The sequence below is a fragment of the Protopterus annectens genome, chromosome 2.part0 (assembly GCF_019279795.1).
Source record: "Protopterus annectens isolate FY-2018-M chromosome 2.part0, PAN1.0, whole genome shotgun sequence".
Lineage (NCBI taxonomy): Eukaryota > Metazoa > Chordata > Ceratodontiformes > Protopteridae > Protopterus > Protopterus annectens.
In genome coordinates, this window is record NC_056728.1 from 102,562,043 (window position 1) to 102,574,847 (window position 12,805).

The 12,805-nt window shown below is 41.5% G+C and overlaps 1 protein-coding gene across 2 annotated transcripts in view; it reads right to left on the reverse strand.

Moving 5' to 3' along the window:
• PFKL (phosphofructokinase, liver type) overlaps positions 1 to 12,805 on the reverse strand; it is a 905,205-nt gene that overhangs the window by 176,500 nt on the left and 715,900 nt on the right. For both annotated transcript variants that reach the window (XM_044060589.1, XM_044060587.1), the window contains exon 14: positions 5,479 to 5,549. In XM_044060589.1, coding sequence (XP_043916524.1) covers positions 5,479 to 5,549 — 71 coding nt within the window. The remainder of the gene's footprint in view (positions 1 to 5,478; positions 5,550 to 12,805) is intronic.

Consider the following 12,805-nt stretch of genomic DNA (forward strand, 5'->3'; position numbering starts at 1 on the left):
GATGACTTCAAGAGACACTTCCTGGGATGAGGCTGGATGACACTGCATACAAGCAAAGCACTGCCCCCTAAGGCAGGATCTGGCAGTGCTCCTCCTATTTCAGCCCCTCCTTCTCCACTGAGGACTAATGTGAGCTCAAGTCCTTACTATTCAAGGACGAGTTCAGCATCTTTAGCATTTCAAAGGTCATGATGGAAAAAGACTTACCTCAAAGTGGACTATGCTGTAACCTACGCTACCTTCCATGTTATGGTGAAGCCCCAACAGATTTCTGAGGGTGTGAAGGGAAGTTCTTCATTTTGCACACCAGGAGGCTTCTCCACTGCTGTCATGAAGGTCCAATCATTCTCTCTACTTTAAATGACTGGGATGAACCTTTAGTACTCACGGCTGTGCTTGACAATGTACTTCTGAAGAAAGTATAGTTCATGCTGTTGTGGGTCTTGACTGGTAATTTAATAGCCCCAGGGGTCACTTGGTCAATCTCTATCTAAACATCAAAATAAGGAACTTTACCAAACACACACTAAGGAAATGTGGTGCAAACTGTCGTCAGCTGTGAAAAGCAATGGGAAGGCTCCAAGGTTAGGCACGCTTAAAGCAGGTGATATATGATGTCACAGCATGCATCACTACCTAAAAATGCACATATAAGCATGGGATGTTCCACAAAAAACTGGAGACTCTGGCAAATGTGGTACTGCCATGGCAAAATATATCAATATCTAACCAAGTACATTTATTACGTTTTGTGATCAAAGTAGCACTCAAGTAAAAACAGAATGCTGGAAAGTAGAAATAGACAGAGAAAGTAAACAGACTCTCTAAGATCACTGAATGCGCCACTAATCTACCACTGCCTATGAAGCTTCAGCTTCACTCACATACTAAATTGAACAGTGGCTTTTTGATTGTTTGCTATTACTGATGGCTTGAAATTGGAAAGAATTACATAAGCATTTACATTCAAACTAGCAACCCTCTGCTTTAAACCCATCCAGAGTCTTTTTTTTTTTTAATGACCACACAGTTCACATTATGATCTCAAAGTAGTTGTTTTAAAAATTCCTGGTGTTGATACTCAAATACAAATGGTGTCTCTGTAGCCATCTGACTGCCACATTACAGCAGGGCTTTAATGAAGATGCAAGATGAATGAAGACTGGCCAGATGGTGCACGTACTGAGTTTTATTAATAAGGGGTTTTCAAACAGGAAGTGAAAGTGAGTGTGTGTGTCTGCTAACAGAACAACATGGATTTTGAAGCTGGGTAATTTAATTTGAAGTATTTAATTCAAAGATTTAAACAGCCTGAATCTGACTTTCAGGTACAGTTAAACTAACTGTAAGAATAAGCTGTCTACTGAACTTATAACTGAGAAAAGACTGCACTACCCATTTGTGTTTCAAGTAAGTCTTTCGGCTTTTCCCGGTTAGGGGCCCCACAGCAGAACTCCGGTCTGCTAATGACTGGCAGTGGATTTTTACAGTGCCGAGTTGCCAGCCCGACGCCCAACCTTCAAAGAAGGCACACCCATTCATGCACATAAGTAATTCTGACAAAAAGAAAGTTGTCAAATAAGTGAAAACTGAAAATAAATAAAAACTTTTGAAAACAATGAGGCCAAACAAAGGATTCATCAAAGATGGACCTCTGTGTCAGATCTCTGAATAATTCACATCATGTTACACTTACATTGTACATTCTCTAGGTGTTTTCTTTCTATCCTAACTTCTACCACACTACTGACTGGATCCCTGTATTAGACATGGATATCTAGCCAGTAAAAAAAACATCACTGCCCTTACTGATCTCATCATATCCACAGACCCAAGATGATACATTAACTGCAGGTGTATTAGCAAAGGCAATTACCCTGCATTCAAAAATACCTGTGACAAAGCCACAGCAAGGGCTTCTGTGTCCCAGTAAATATGGGTACATGTAAGGAATGGATGGACCTCCTCTCCTCCTGATAAAGGATATGTCCACAGACAATACTAAAAGACAGTAACAGAAATAACATAAGCTTGGAAGGCCTATTCCACAGCATATATTTTATGTTTCAACAACTCTATTGGGCAAGCCTCTGTGTCACATTAGATCACCGTTCTGAAAAAAAACAATGTCTTTGTTATGAACAGAACCATGGAAAAGAATGCATATTGTATGAATACCATGGATCATCATACCATTAGTACTTTCAGAGAATGTCTAGAAGAAAAGGAAGCTGTGAGAACTTAAAAAAAATAGAAGTACACACAGTAGCATGTAGTAATCGGGATAAAATTGGGAATGAAGCAAAAATGCAGAAAAAGCCACAAGGCAAGAGAGCAGCACATAATTACATCTAGTGCAAACACTAAACCACACATACCCAGAAAACTTAGCACGCACTTGATTCCTCACAAGAATGGATAGCTGAAAAACACTCTCCAAACAAGAAGTCATATCCCATAACATTCCATGTCCAACATCTCTTACCTCTCATAATTTGACTGCAGAATGTCACTTAAGGAGCCAACATGTTGCATAGCAAACAGATACCAATACAGAGACTGCAAACTTTTTGATACTCTTTTAAATTTGACAAAACCAGTTGTTTATTTGCCCCAACTCCACTACCACTAACTAAGCACGCAATCAGCCTTCTTCACCATCACTGACAGAATCCCACTAAATGGCAGGGTACAGAAACATAGCAATTGAAAATTGCTTAAGATTCAGATCTGACACACTATAATAAATGCACTGGACAAAAAAGGTTACAGTTCTAAATTGTTATGTTAACCATCATGCCCTGTTGCCCATCTTTGCCTGAAATATTCAGTGGAATTCTGATTCATTTGCTTTTCATTTACCTCTGAACAAATTTTAAGATAGCTGCATGCATACAAACTGAATTTAATAAGAATAATTTTACAAATTCTACATCAATGTGGCACTGAAGATGTGCATGTGACAAAGCACTACTTAACAACATACTATGATGAAAATACTCAAAAACAGTGACATCAGGGTTCCACATGGGTGCAATACCAAAATATTCCACATGGGTGCAGTGCCACAGTATGTTGACAATGCTTGTTTTTAAAGTACTGGGATAGCACAATTCTGTTTTTCACAAGTTACTTTAATTTCTATTTTCTACAAAGACCTGCCCTCCCAAACCTGTTTATGTAAGCAAAAGTTGCAGACATGCTGGTTAAGGTGGCTGTACTTGCATTTGCTACACTTCTGGCCCACACTAAGTAAAAGACCAGCTCTGGTGGGGAAGAACACCATCCAGCTAAAGTTCTTGGAAACAGGTGAGGCTAGTAACAAACAATGGTAAGATTTCTAATACAAGCTACAGGAAAGTACTTCATTCATGTGGCATTTAGTTTATCAATGATGTGTGCAAACACTAGTGATGTTCACAATGAAACTTGGTCAAAAGGGAAGAACATGGCAGACCTTCAGTAAAACACATTTCCTACATCCTTAAACTTTCTTCATCTTACCCTTTGATAGAATTATTACATATCATAAGGCATCTGTAATTCACAAGGAACAGTTACAGACAATAGTAATGATGGGGGATGAACACGGAAAAGGACACATGCAAGCATACAAAACACACTGGACTTAACTAGGAAAAAAGGATACAAGGCCTTGTGTACTTTGCCTTCTACTAACAGTGGTGCTGTACATTCTCAGTAAAAATGGTTTTGCATTAGAACATTACCCCACCAGATGCGCAGTAGCAAGGACCGTCCAAACCCTGCCCAGCACTCTCTGCATAATGTTTACCTTTAGAAGTGCTTTCAATAAACATCAGAAGACTACCGTGAGAAAAATCTGTATGCTAAACATTGTAATTACTTCAATATAAAGCCTTTTCTCCCTTGTATATTAAATCTTAGACTAAATAATTTTTCCATTTAGTTTTCATTAACTTAGTAAAAAGTCAAATCGGTTGCATGTTGATTTTTCATCCCTTTCATTGGGGGTGAGTTGCTTTTTTATAATTACAGTGAATTTATGTATGTTTATTTCATACGTGTTTTTAAATGAACAAAATACTGTTAAATGCGTTTTTCCTGCTTTGTGAAATTTCACAAGGTAACATGATCATTTCTTAAGATCAGGTGTTTGTCTTTTCAGTTGGTTTATAAAGTTAATTAACTTAAACAGGATGGACTTGACAGTACTTCGGTGTTGACTTTTGAAATGCTTTTGTCACTTTTCTGAACGTCGCAATTAAGAGCTGCTAATTTTGCAGGATCCCTGTTGTGCGCACAAAGTATCCTATGGCTTTATGCCTGAGTTCGCAGAGAGGGGTCTGGTATTTAATTTGAAAAACTTAAACTTCCTGGTTGGGGTACACTGCTGACTGCGGGGTAACCAGTGTATACGGCATGTCAGTGTTATTATATAACAACGGTTTTATGGAAAAAAAAAAAAAGTGGATAACTTTACAAAAGGAACCCGTTTTTGACCAATCGCTTGTTTTAATTTAATGTTTACTCTTGTTTAATAGTCCATGCGTGTTGGGAGGGGTTACCTTTTGAAATAACCCTGCAAGGACAAGCACATGTATCATTTTTCCTGCACATTTTAATTTCCTTATTAAAAACGAAATCGACCTGTTAATGTTTTGTCTGAAAATGCACTTGTAAAATGATACTCTGCTTAACACACTGGTTGTTTAGTTTGTATGGAGAACAGGCATGTGAAGCGGGGGTGCAGGGGGGCTTGCTCCCCTGCAAAAGCAATTACTGCACAAAATTATAATTAAAGATACCATAAAAAAGCATGAAGCCTCTGTTAAAAACGGTCAAAGAATGAATATTCGCCATCTCACTGAATAATCTGCATGGCTTGTCACCGTGTTTTCCAAGCAACATCACATGGGCTTGCCCTGTCAATAATTTTGGCCACGCCCATTCCTGCGCAAAAATCACGGTGGGGTAATGTTCTAATACAAAGCCGTAAAAATGCACTGTAGTACTTTTAATAACTAACACTGCAAACAATTAACAATGTTAATTTTAAGGCATTCAATACTAGATAACTATCAGATCTAATTACCTTCTATAATCTGACATTAAAACATAATGAGAGGACATGCTGCGTATTGCAGAATGTGATAAAGAAAAGAGAGAGCAAAAGAGAAGGAAAAGCCATATGCCAACGTATGGGAGTCAGAACAGAGTATTAAAGGTCTGCAGAGTTAATGAGCTGTTTCCTGTAACCAAACGGTATAGGATATGGTTCCCTTTACCTCCATTTGTCTACTATGTGACTGTGAGGAATCCACATAACCTGAAAGTGCTCTTAGGTCACGGGTCCAGCAGGTTTACCTAGTTAAAAAAATCTGTGAATAAACAAATAACTTCAGCAGCAGACTATCAGTTCCTGTCACTAGTTTAGTACAGTTACTTGTTAAATCTCTACTTTTAATTCAGCACATTTAGAAATAAGCTGCAATTTACCTTTTTGTTCCTAGCAAAGAGCCACCTTGTCCGGTCCAACCTGCCACATCTCTCCATTGTGCAGTCTTAATCTAAAAAAAGGGGGTAAAAATACACAAATTAATCTTGGTAAAAAGAAAGTAATGTTTGGCATTCACAAGTTGTCAGTTTTTGCTTTATGACCTTAACATTTCAACTGCCTGCAGTTTCTTCAATTATTCATGTTGTTGCATTTAAACTGTTTTGTAAATCTGGTTTTGGTGTACAGCACTGGATTGCTATGACAAGCAGCAGAAATAAAGTCAGACTAATACCATGATGAGGTCAAAATATTAATTTTTGTACCACACACCCACAAACACACACTTTTTCTTGTTCCTTTTTCCTATGGCCTTTTTCCTCTCCTCTCTTCTTTACTGACCATCAAGCCTCCCCTGTTGGACTCGAGCAATTTCATTTCCTAAAAGTGAACTATTTTTCCACAAGATCTCTCAGGCTGAGAATTGTCCAACTGGGTCATCATCCAAGTAGACAAAGTAGTGTTAAAATGCTCTCACCAGCATCCCAGTAATGACAGCATGAATGGTCCTAACCAACACCCCATGGGTGGCGATGTGGGTAATGTACCACTCACCTATGCTCTTCTAACAATTCGCATCACATGGTTCACCCTCACTGCCATCAAGGGTTAACATCACAAGCTTGAGTGGTGATAAACTGCCCTCTCCCACCTACTATTAACTCCATCCCTGCCATACAGCATAGACTGTGATGGAGATTTGCAGAAAGACCAGTTGGGACCACTCCCACCTCTACCTCAGGATGTGCACTCCCATCCTCCCAGCCTGTACAGTCAAGCACCTGACCCACTAACTGAATCTAGAATACTCCAGTCACAGCTTTACCCTTTTACACTACCCGCAAGGAGCTCTCTCTCTCTGTCCCCCATACAATTCTTACTTGCCATATTAATACAAAACCATCTTGCTGTACGTCCCTCCTCAATGTAGGTAACTTAGTGAAAGACTCTCTGAGTTCCACAAAACTGAAAGGAAATTTTAATAGACACAACTTTTATCTCTGTGTTTTACTACCCTAAGATTTCCCAAGTCTTCTCTAATTGAAGCTAGCCTCTTCTTTGTGTTTTTATGAGATTTTGAATAGACAGTTACTTATATTTGGATGGCTGGGACTACCATAGACTGGCACAATACAATGATCTACTGCCTCAGAGCTCAGGACTGCTTGTAAACAAGACTCAAGACTTGAGAGCGCACGCCCAAGAGAGAGAGTGAAGAGAGAGAGAGAGACAAAGAGACAGAGCAAGCGCAGATCCGAGAGATATAGAGACAGAGAAAGCATGAGAGCATGCCAGAGACAGAGAAGGAGAGTGTGAGAGAGAGAGTGAGTGAGTGCACCCATGAGAGAGAGAGACAGCGAGTGAGTGCTCGTCCAAGAGACAGTGAGCACCCAAGAGAGAGAGAGCGCAAGTGAGTGTGTGCCTAAGAGAGACAGCGAACATCCAAGAGAGAGAGAGACAGAGAGTGAGTGCACACCAGAGACAGTCAGCAAGCTCCCAAACGAGAGTGCGAGAGAGATGAAGCGCATGAGAGCACACAAGAGGGCGAGCGAGCTTCCGAGAGAGAGAGAGCGAGCGAGCAAGTGTCGGTGCTCCACAAAGCGAGAGCTCAGACTCTAGAGAGAGAGAGAGAGACAAAGAGAGAGTGAATGCCTGTGCTCCAGAGTGCGAGAGCGAGCAATCGCACACGCTCCAGACAGAGCAAGAGACCGAGCGAGCATCACTCTTCAGAGAGACCGAGAAAGAGAGTGCAAGTGTATTTGTGAGACAGCGCAAGCACGCTCGAGAGAGAGCACACAAGCTCTCGACAGAGAGACAGAGTGGGTGAAAGTGCGCTCAAGAGAGATGTCGTGCAAGACAGCATAACACAGAATGAATCCAGAACAAAACTAAACCACACACATTATACTGAAACCTCTTTGTACACTCTGGTGTAGTCTAATTTTCTCAAAATGTTTTACATGCTGTGAAAGATTAAAGACTGTACATATTTTCAGTGATGAATGAATTTACCCCATACATTTTATGTTATGCCTGGAGGGTATGTGTATTGGGACTCTACATGGAACCGTGCACAATGTGAGGCAAATTCAGGGACGCTCTGCAAAAATATGGAACAACTGAGTCTTTTGCAGTGGAGCTGACACTGCAGTCAACATTAGACTGGAAGCACCATAGTTGGAGAGAAACTAGAACAATCAGGAAAACAGACAACACACGGGGATAAAAATATTTTGGGAAGCAAGACTGTTAAATCTATAAAATGCATTTGTAGTGGCTAAGACAAGTACTAGAGCACCTGTAAATTACTGCTAATGGTAAATGTAGTAAAAATCACCTTCTACAGGCCTTAATGAAGGTTCTACTATAACCAACTCCTTTCATATGATCAGGGTTTCCATCTATACCTCCTTCACCAAATTACTGAAAGTACACCTGTTTAGATGATTCTAATATGATGCCTGGCCAGACCATTGTCATCAGTTTTCCACATGCCTGAAGACTGAGGACACCAGCAATGTTCACTGCTGACAGAGCGTCACAAGTGTCACAGACAACTGCTCATTGCTGGACGTGACTTACCTCACTAAACTTATTATAGACAGATTGTACGTAAAGCTGACCAGCATGAAACAGCTAATGCAGTTTGAAAAGATAAGCCGTTTTCTGTGGTCAGCAGCAAAATAAATCAGTTCATGCACTATTTAAAGGAAATCATCACCCTGAAGCTTAATAAAACATACTCATCATATCTTGATGTTCTATGCATTACCACAATGGTTTTGTATGGAAAAGGAATTTTTATCTGCAAACCCCAGATTGTATGTGCTCTGTGCTGCACCAGAACCTTCAGCACAACAGTGCTCAGACAGTACAGTTGTGTACACTTACCATAAATGTAGATGTATGAGTGTATTCACTGTTGCAGTCATTACATTTGGGATATCTGCTTCCAGGTAGCCCTCAGTTGGCCTGATTAACAAAGTCTTGGGTCCTGCATCAGTTGCTGTCCCTTCTTCCATGACGTCAGGTGTATAAAACATGCAGCCAATGCCATTACATCAGTTTTTCTTGCCCCAGATGTCAGGTGCCCCCTTAATGGGAAGCAAATAAACAAAAAAGCACAAAGATATACCTCCAACAAAAAAGCAAATACACCAAAAAGGCTTTTAAGCATAGCAAAGGAAAGTAGAGGTATACCCAAAAGAAGTCAGGGGGCTGGAGGGAGGGTAACCAGGACTGTAACAGTGAATACACTCGAACATCTACATTTATGGTAAGTGTACACAACTGTACTATGTTCTTCATGTTTCACTGTTACAGTCATTACATTTGGGTATATTCCCAAAGCTATGGTTGGGAGGAGGAATTTAGATAGCATTAGGGCCAGCTATAAGGCCCTGCAAGACTGCAGTGGTAAAGCCAGCTCTGGATTTAGAGAAAATTGGCAAATGATAATGCTTGGTGAAAGTATGTACAGAACTCCAGGTAGCAGCTTCTAGGATGTCCCTGGCAGGGATGCTTCTGAGAAAGGCTGTAGAGGTAGATCAGCCCTGGTGGAGTGAGGTCTGATCCCCTGGGGGATAGGTTTTCCATGGTGCTTATAGCAGAAATAAATGCAATGGCTTATCCATTTTTTGCTTTGAAATAGCCTTCTCCTCTGCCCCTGCTGCAAATGCCACCAGCAGTTCAGATTTCCTTGAGGTTTAGACCTGTCCAAGTAGAATCTAAGTCTAAGGAATGCAGTATCTGTTCTGCTTTATTCTGTAGATTGGGAAAGAATGTTGGCAAATGAATGGACTGAACTGGATACCACCTTGGGCATGAAGGATGGATTGGTTCTGAGCGACACCCTGTCCGCATGAAAGATGATGAAAGGCTCCACTGCCATAAGGGCTTGTAATTCAGATACCCTTCTAGCTGAGGTGATTGCAAAAAAGGAAAGCTGTTTTCCAAGAAAGAAATTTTAAGTCTGCAGTAGCAGCTGGTTCGAAAGGAGGTAGAGTGAGTTTCTCCAAGATAAAGTTAAGGTCCCAGGCTGGGGTTGGAGCTCTCCTGGGTGGTCTCAGATTTTTGGCCCCTCTGAGGAACTGCTTGAGCAGTGGATGAGAGAAAGGGGAGGTTCTGTGTTATAATGAGCTGAAATGGCTGAGGCGTGCATTTTAATGGAGGAAAAAGACAGGCCCTTGTGAAGCATCTCAGTTAAGTATTGTAAAATCTGAGGTAAATTGGGCGCTGCTGAGCTCATTCCTTGAGATTGGTTCCAGGCACAGAATCTTTTCCATTTTCAGCATAAGATTTTCTAGTACTAGGCCTCCTTGCCTCTAAAATGATATCCATCACAGGTTTGCTGAGGGATGGTAAAGGAGAGATTAAGTAATTAGCCAGGCTGCAAAGTTCAGTGTTAGAAGCTGAGGGTGCAGAACCTGGTTCTCCTGCTGAGACAGCAGGGAAGGAGTCTGAGGCAGGTGCCATGGTGATAACCGAGACACACTGCGCAGGAGGGAGTACCAGTGTTGGCGGGGCCAGTCTGGAGCAATCAAAATCATCCTTGGTTTGTCCCATTTGATTTTAAGTTGTACTTTGGAGAGCAGAGGCAGAGGGGGGAAGGCATAGACTGATAGGTTTTTCCAGCTGAAGAACAGAGCATCCACTTTCCAGGCTGGTTTCTGGGGAGTCCCTGTGCAACATTTGTCCAACTGGTAGTTCTGGGGAGAGGCAAACAGGTCTATATCTGGGCTCCTCCATTTGCTTGTCAACATGTTGAAAATCCTTGGTTCCAGTTTCCACTCGTGTGGGTCCATGAGGTTTCTGCTTAGTCCGTCTGCCAGTGTATTTAATTTTCTTGGCAGGAATTGAGCTTGTAGGTGCACTTGGTAGCTCAAGACTGTGTTCCACAATGCCATGGCTAGTCTGCAAAGGGGGGTAAGAATGTGTACTTTCCTGCTTGTTTATGTACCACATAACAGTGGTGTTGTCCGTCTTTACCATTAGCTGTCCTGGAAGAATGTGGTCCTTGAAGGCTGTCAGAGCATTCTGTACAGCTAACATTTCTTTTTGATTGATATACAGGTGCATTTGACTTGGGTTCCATTTGCCCTGAATGCACTTCCCTGCCAGGTGAGCCCCCCATGCATAGTCTGAAGCATCTGTTGTTAGGGTTTGGGCGGCAGGGGGTGGTGTAAAAGGTAGTCCCTTGTTTTGGTGGCAGGCCTCTGCCCACCAAAGGAAATCTAGGCATAGGCAAGGGTATGATAGGAATCATTGTTTCTAGGTCTTGAGAATGTTGACACCATAGGCTGTTTAGATACCACTGTAGTTTCCTCATATGCAGTCTTGCATATGGAGTTAAAAGAATGTAGGAGGCCATGAACCCCAAGGCTTGCAGTATTTGTCTTGCAGATATAACAGGGTTTTTGTGGCCACTTGTTTGAAGTAGGTTGTCAAATGAATTTGCTTTTCTGGCGTGAGGTAAGCCATCTGGGAACTTCTATTCAAGTTTGCTCCCAGGAATATAATTTGTTGACAGGGTACCAGGTGTGATTTCTTTTTGTTTATGGTATACCCCAGACAAGTTAAAACCCTTTTTACAAAGGCCAGATGATTTAAAAGTTACGTCCTAGCTTTCTGCCTGAATTAGACAATCATCCAGGTATGGGTATATTTGAATATTTCTTTGCCTGCAAAATGCATAACTGGAGCTAGGCACTTTGTGAATACCCTGGGCGCAGTAGATAAGCCAAAGGGCAGTGAAGAGAACTGAAAATGCGTGTAGCCTGCTTTGAAGCATAGGTATCTTCTGCAAGATTCCCTGATTAGGATGTGCAGGTATGCTTCTTTTAAATCTAGTGTTGCCAACCAGGCATCTTTGCCTAGCATAGGAAGTAATTGGTGAAGAGTCAGCATCTTGAATTTTGGAATCTCCAAAAAGGTATTTAGAGTAGACAGGTCCAGGATAGGACACCATGAATTGTCTTTTTTGGGTACCGGGAAAAGTCTCGAGTAGAAACCTTGTCCCTTTTCCTCTTCTGGTACCAGTTGAATAGCTCCCATGCTTAAGAGAGAAAGTACTTGTTTTTAGGCCTCTGCCCACTGATTTGGGGGTAGATCTGGCCATCCACTTGGTGTTGGTAACGTGTGGAAGTGAAATCTGTATCCCTGGGACACTATATTTAAAACCCAATTGTCCTGGGTAATGAGTTCCCAATTCTCTGCATGAAGAGCAATCTTTCCCCCCAAAGGGGCAGTCAGTTGAGAAGTGCTTGGAAATTTTAAAAGGAAGTCATTGAGACAGTTTACCATAGAGGGGAGTCTTATTATTCCCAGACTTGGAAGTGGAGGCCCCCCACTGCTTAGTTCTATGAGTCCCCTGGGACTGAAACCTGGGGTTTTTGCTGTGTCTGGGTTTGGCTTGAGAAGACCTGGAAGGGGCTGGAAAGGACAAATTCTTAGAGGGCCAATGCCTACTAAATCTAGGAGGCTGAACTTGTAAAAAATCTTTAACAATTTGCATAGATTTAGCTTTATCTTCCATCTTTTTAAGAACTTCCTCAGCCTTGTTGCCAAACAGGTGGTCCTGATTTAAAGGAGCATCCAACAATTTAGCTTTAACATGATCAGGCAAAGATTGCTCCTTAAGCCAAGCATGCCTTCTGAGCACAGACCCAGTAACAACAGCCCTGCAAGAGGCCTCTAATGAATCAAAACCACATTGCAAAGTATGTTTTCCAACTTGATCGGCAGAATGCATTAAATCCTGTAATTCTTTATTTTCCACATAGTCAGGAATCAACATAATTTTCTGTTTAAGCAGTCCAATAACATGTTGCTGATATTTTAACATATGAAACTGGCAGTTTAAAGCCCTAATGGCCAAGGTTGCAGAAGTGTAAACCTTCTTACCCCATCTATCCAGCGTCCTAGAGTCTCTATCAGAAGGGATAGGACTTTTAGCAGTAGAAGCCTTAATGCCCTTGGGGCCCTGTGAAATAGTCTCTGGATTTGCAATAGGATTTTTGAAAAGGAACTTGTGGGACTCAGGGACCTTGTAGTATCTGTCAGGTTTTCTGGGAGCAGGAGGCAGAGAATCAGGGGCCAAACTAGATTCCGAGAAAGCATCATCGACAGTGTCTAGTACAGGAGGGATAGCTAAAGGCCTATGCTGAGGTAGGAGAAGGAAATCCCTAAGCCTCTTTTTTGAATCAGAAAAATCCTGGCTTTCCCAGTGGAAATGCTCCCTTAGAGTATGTAAGGTTTCCCCAAAAGAAA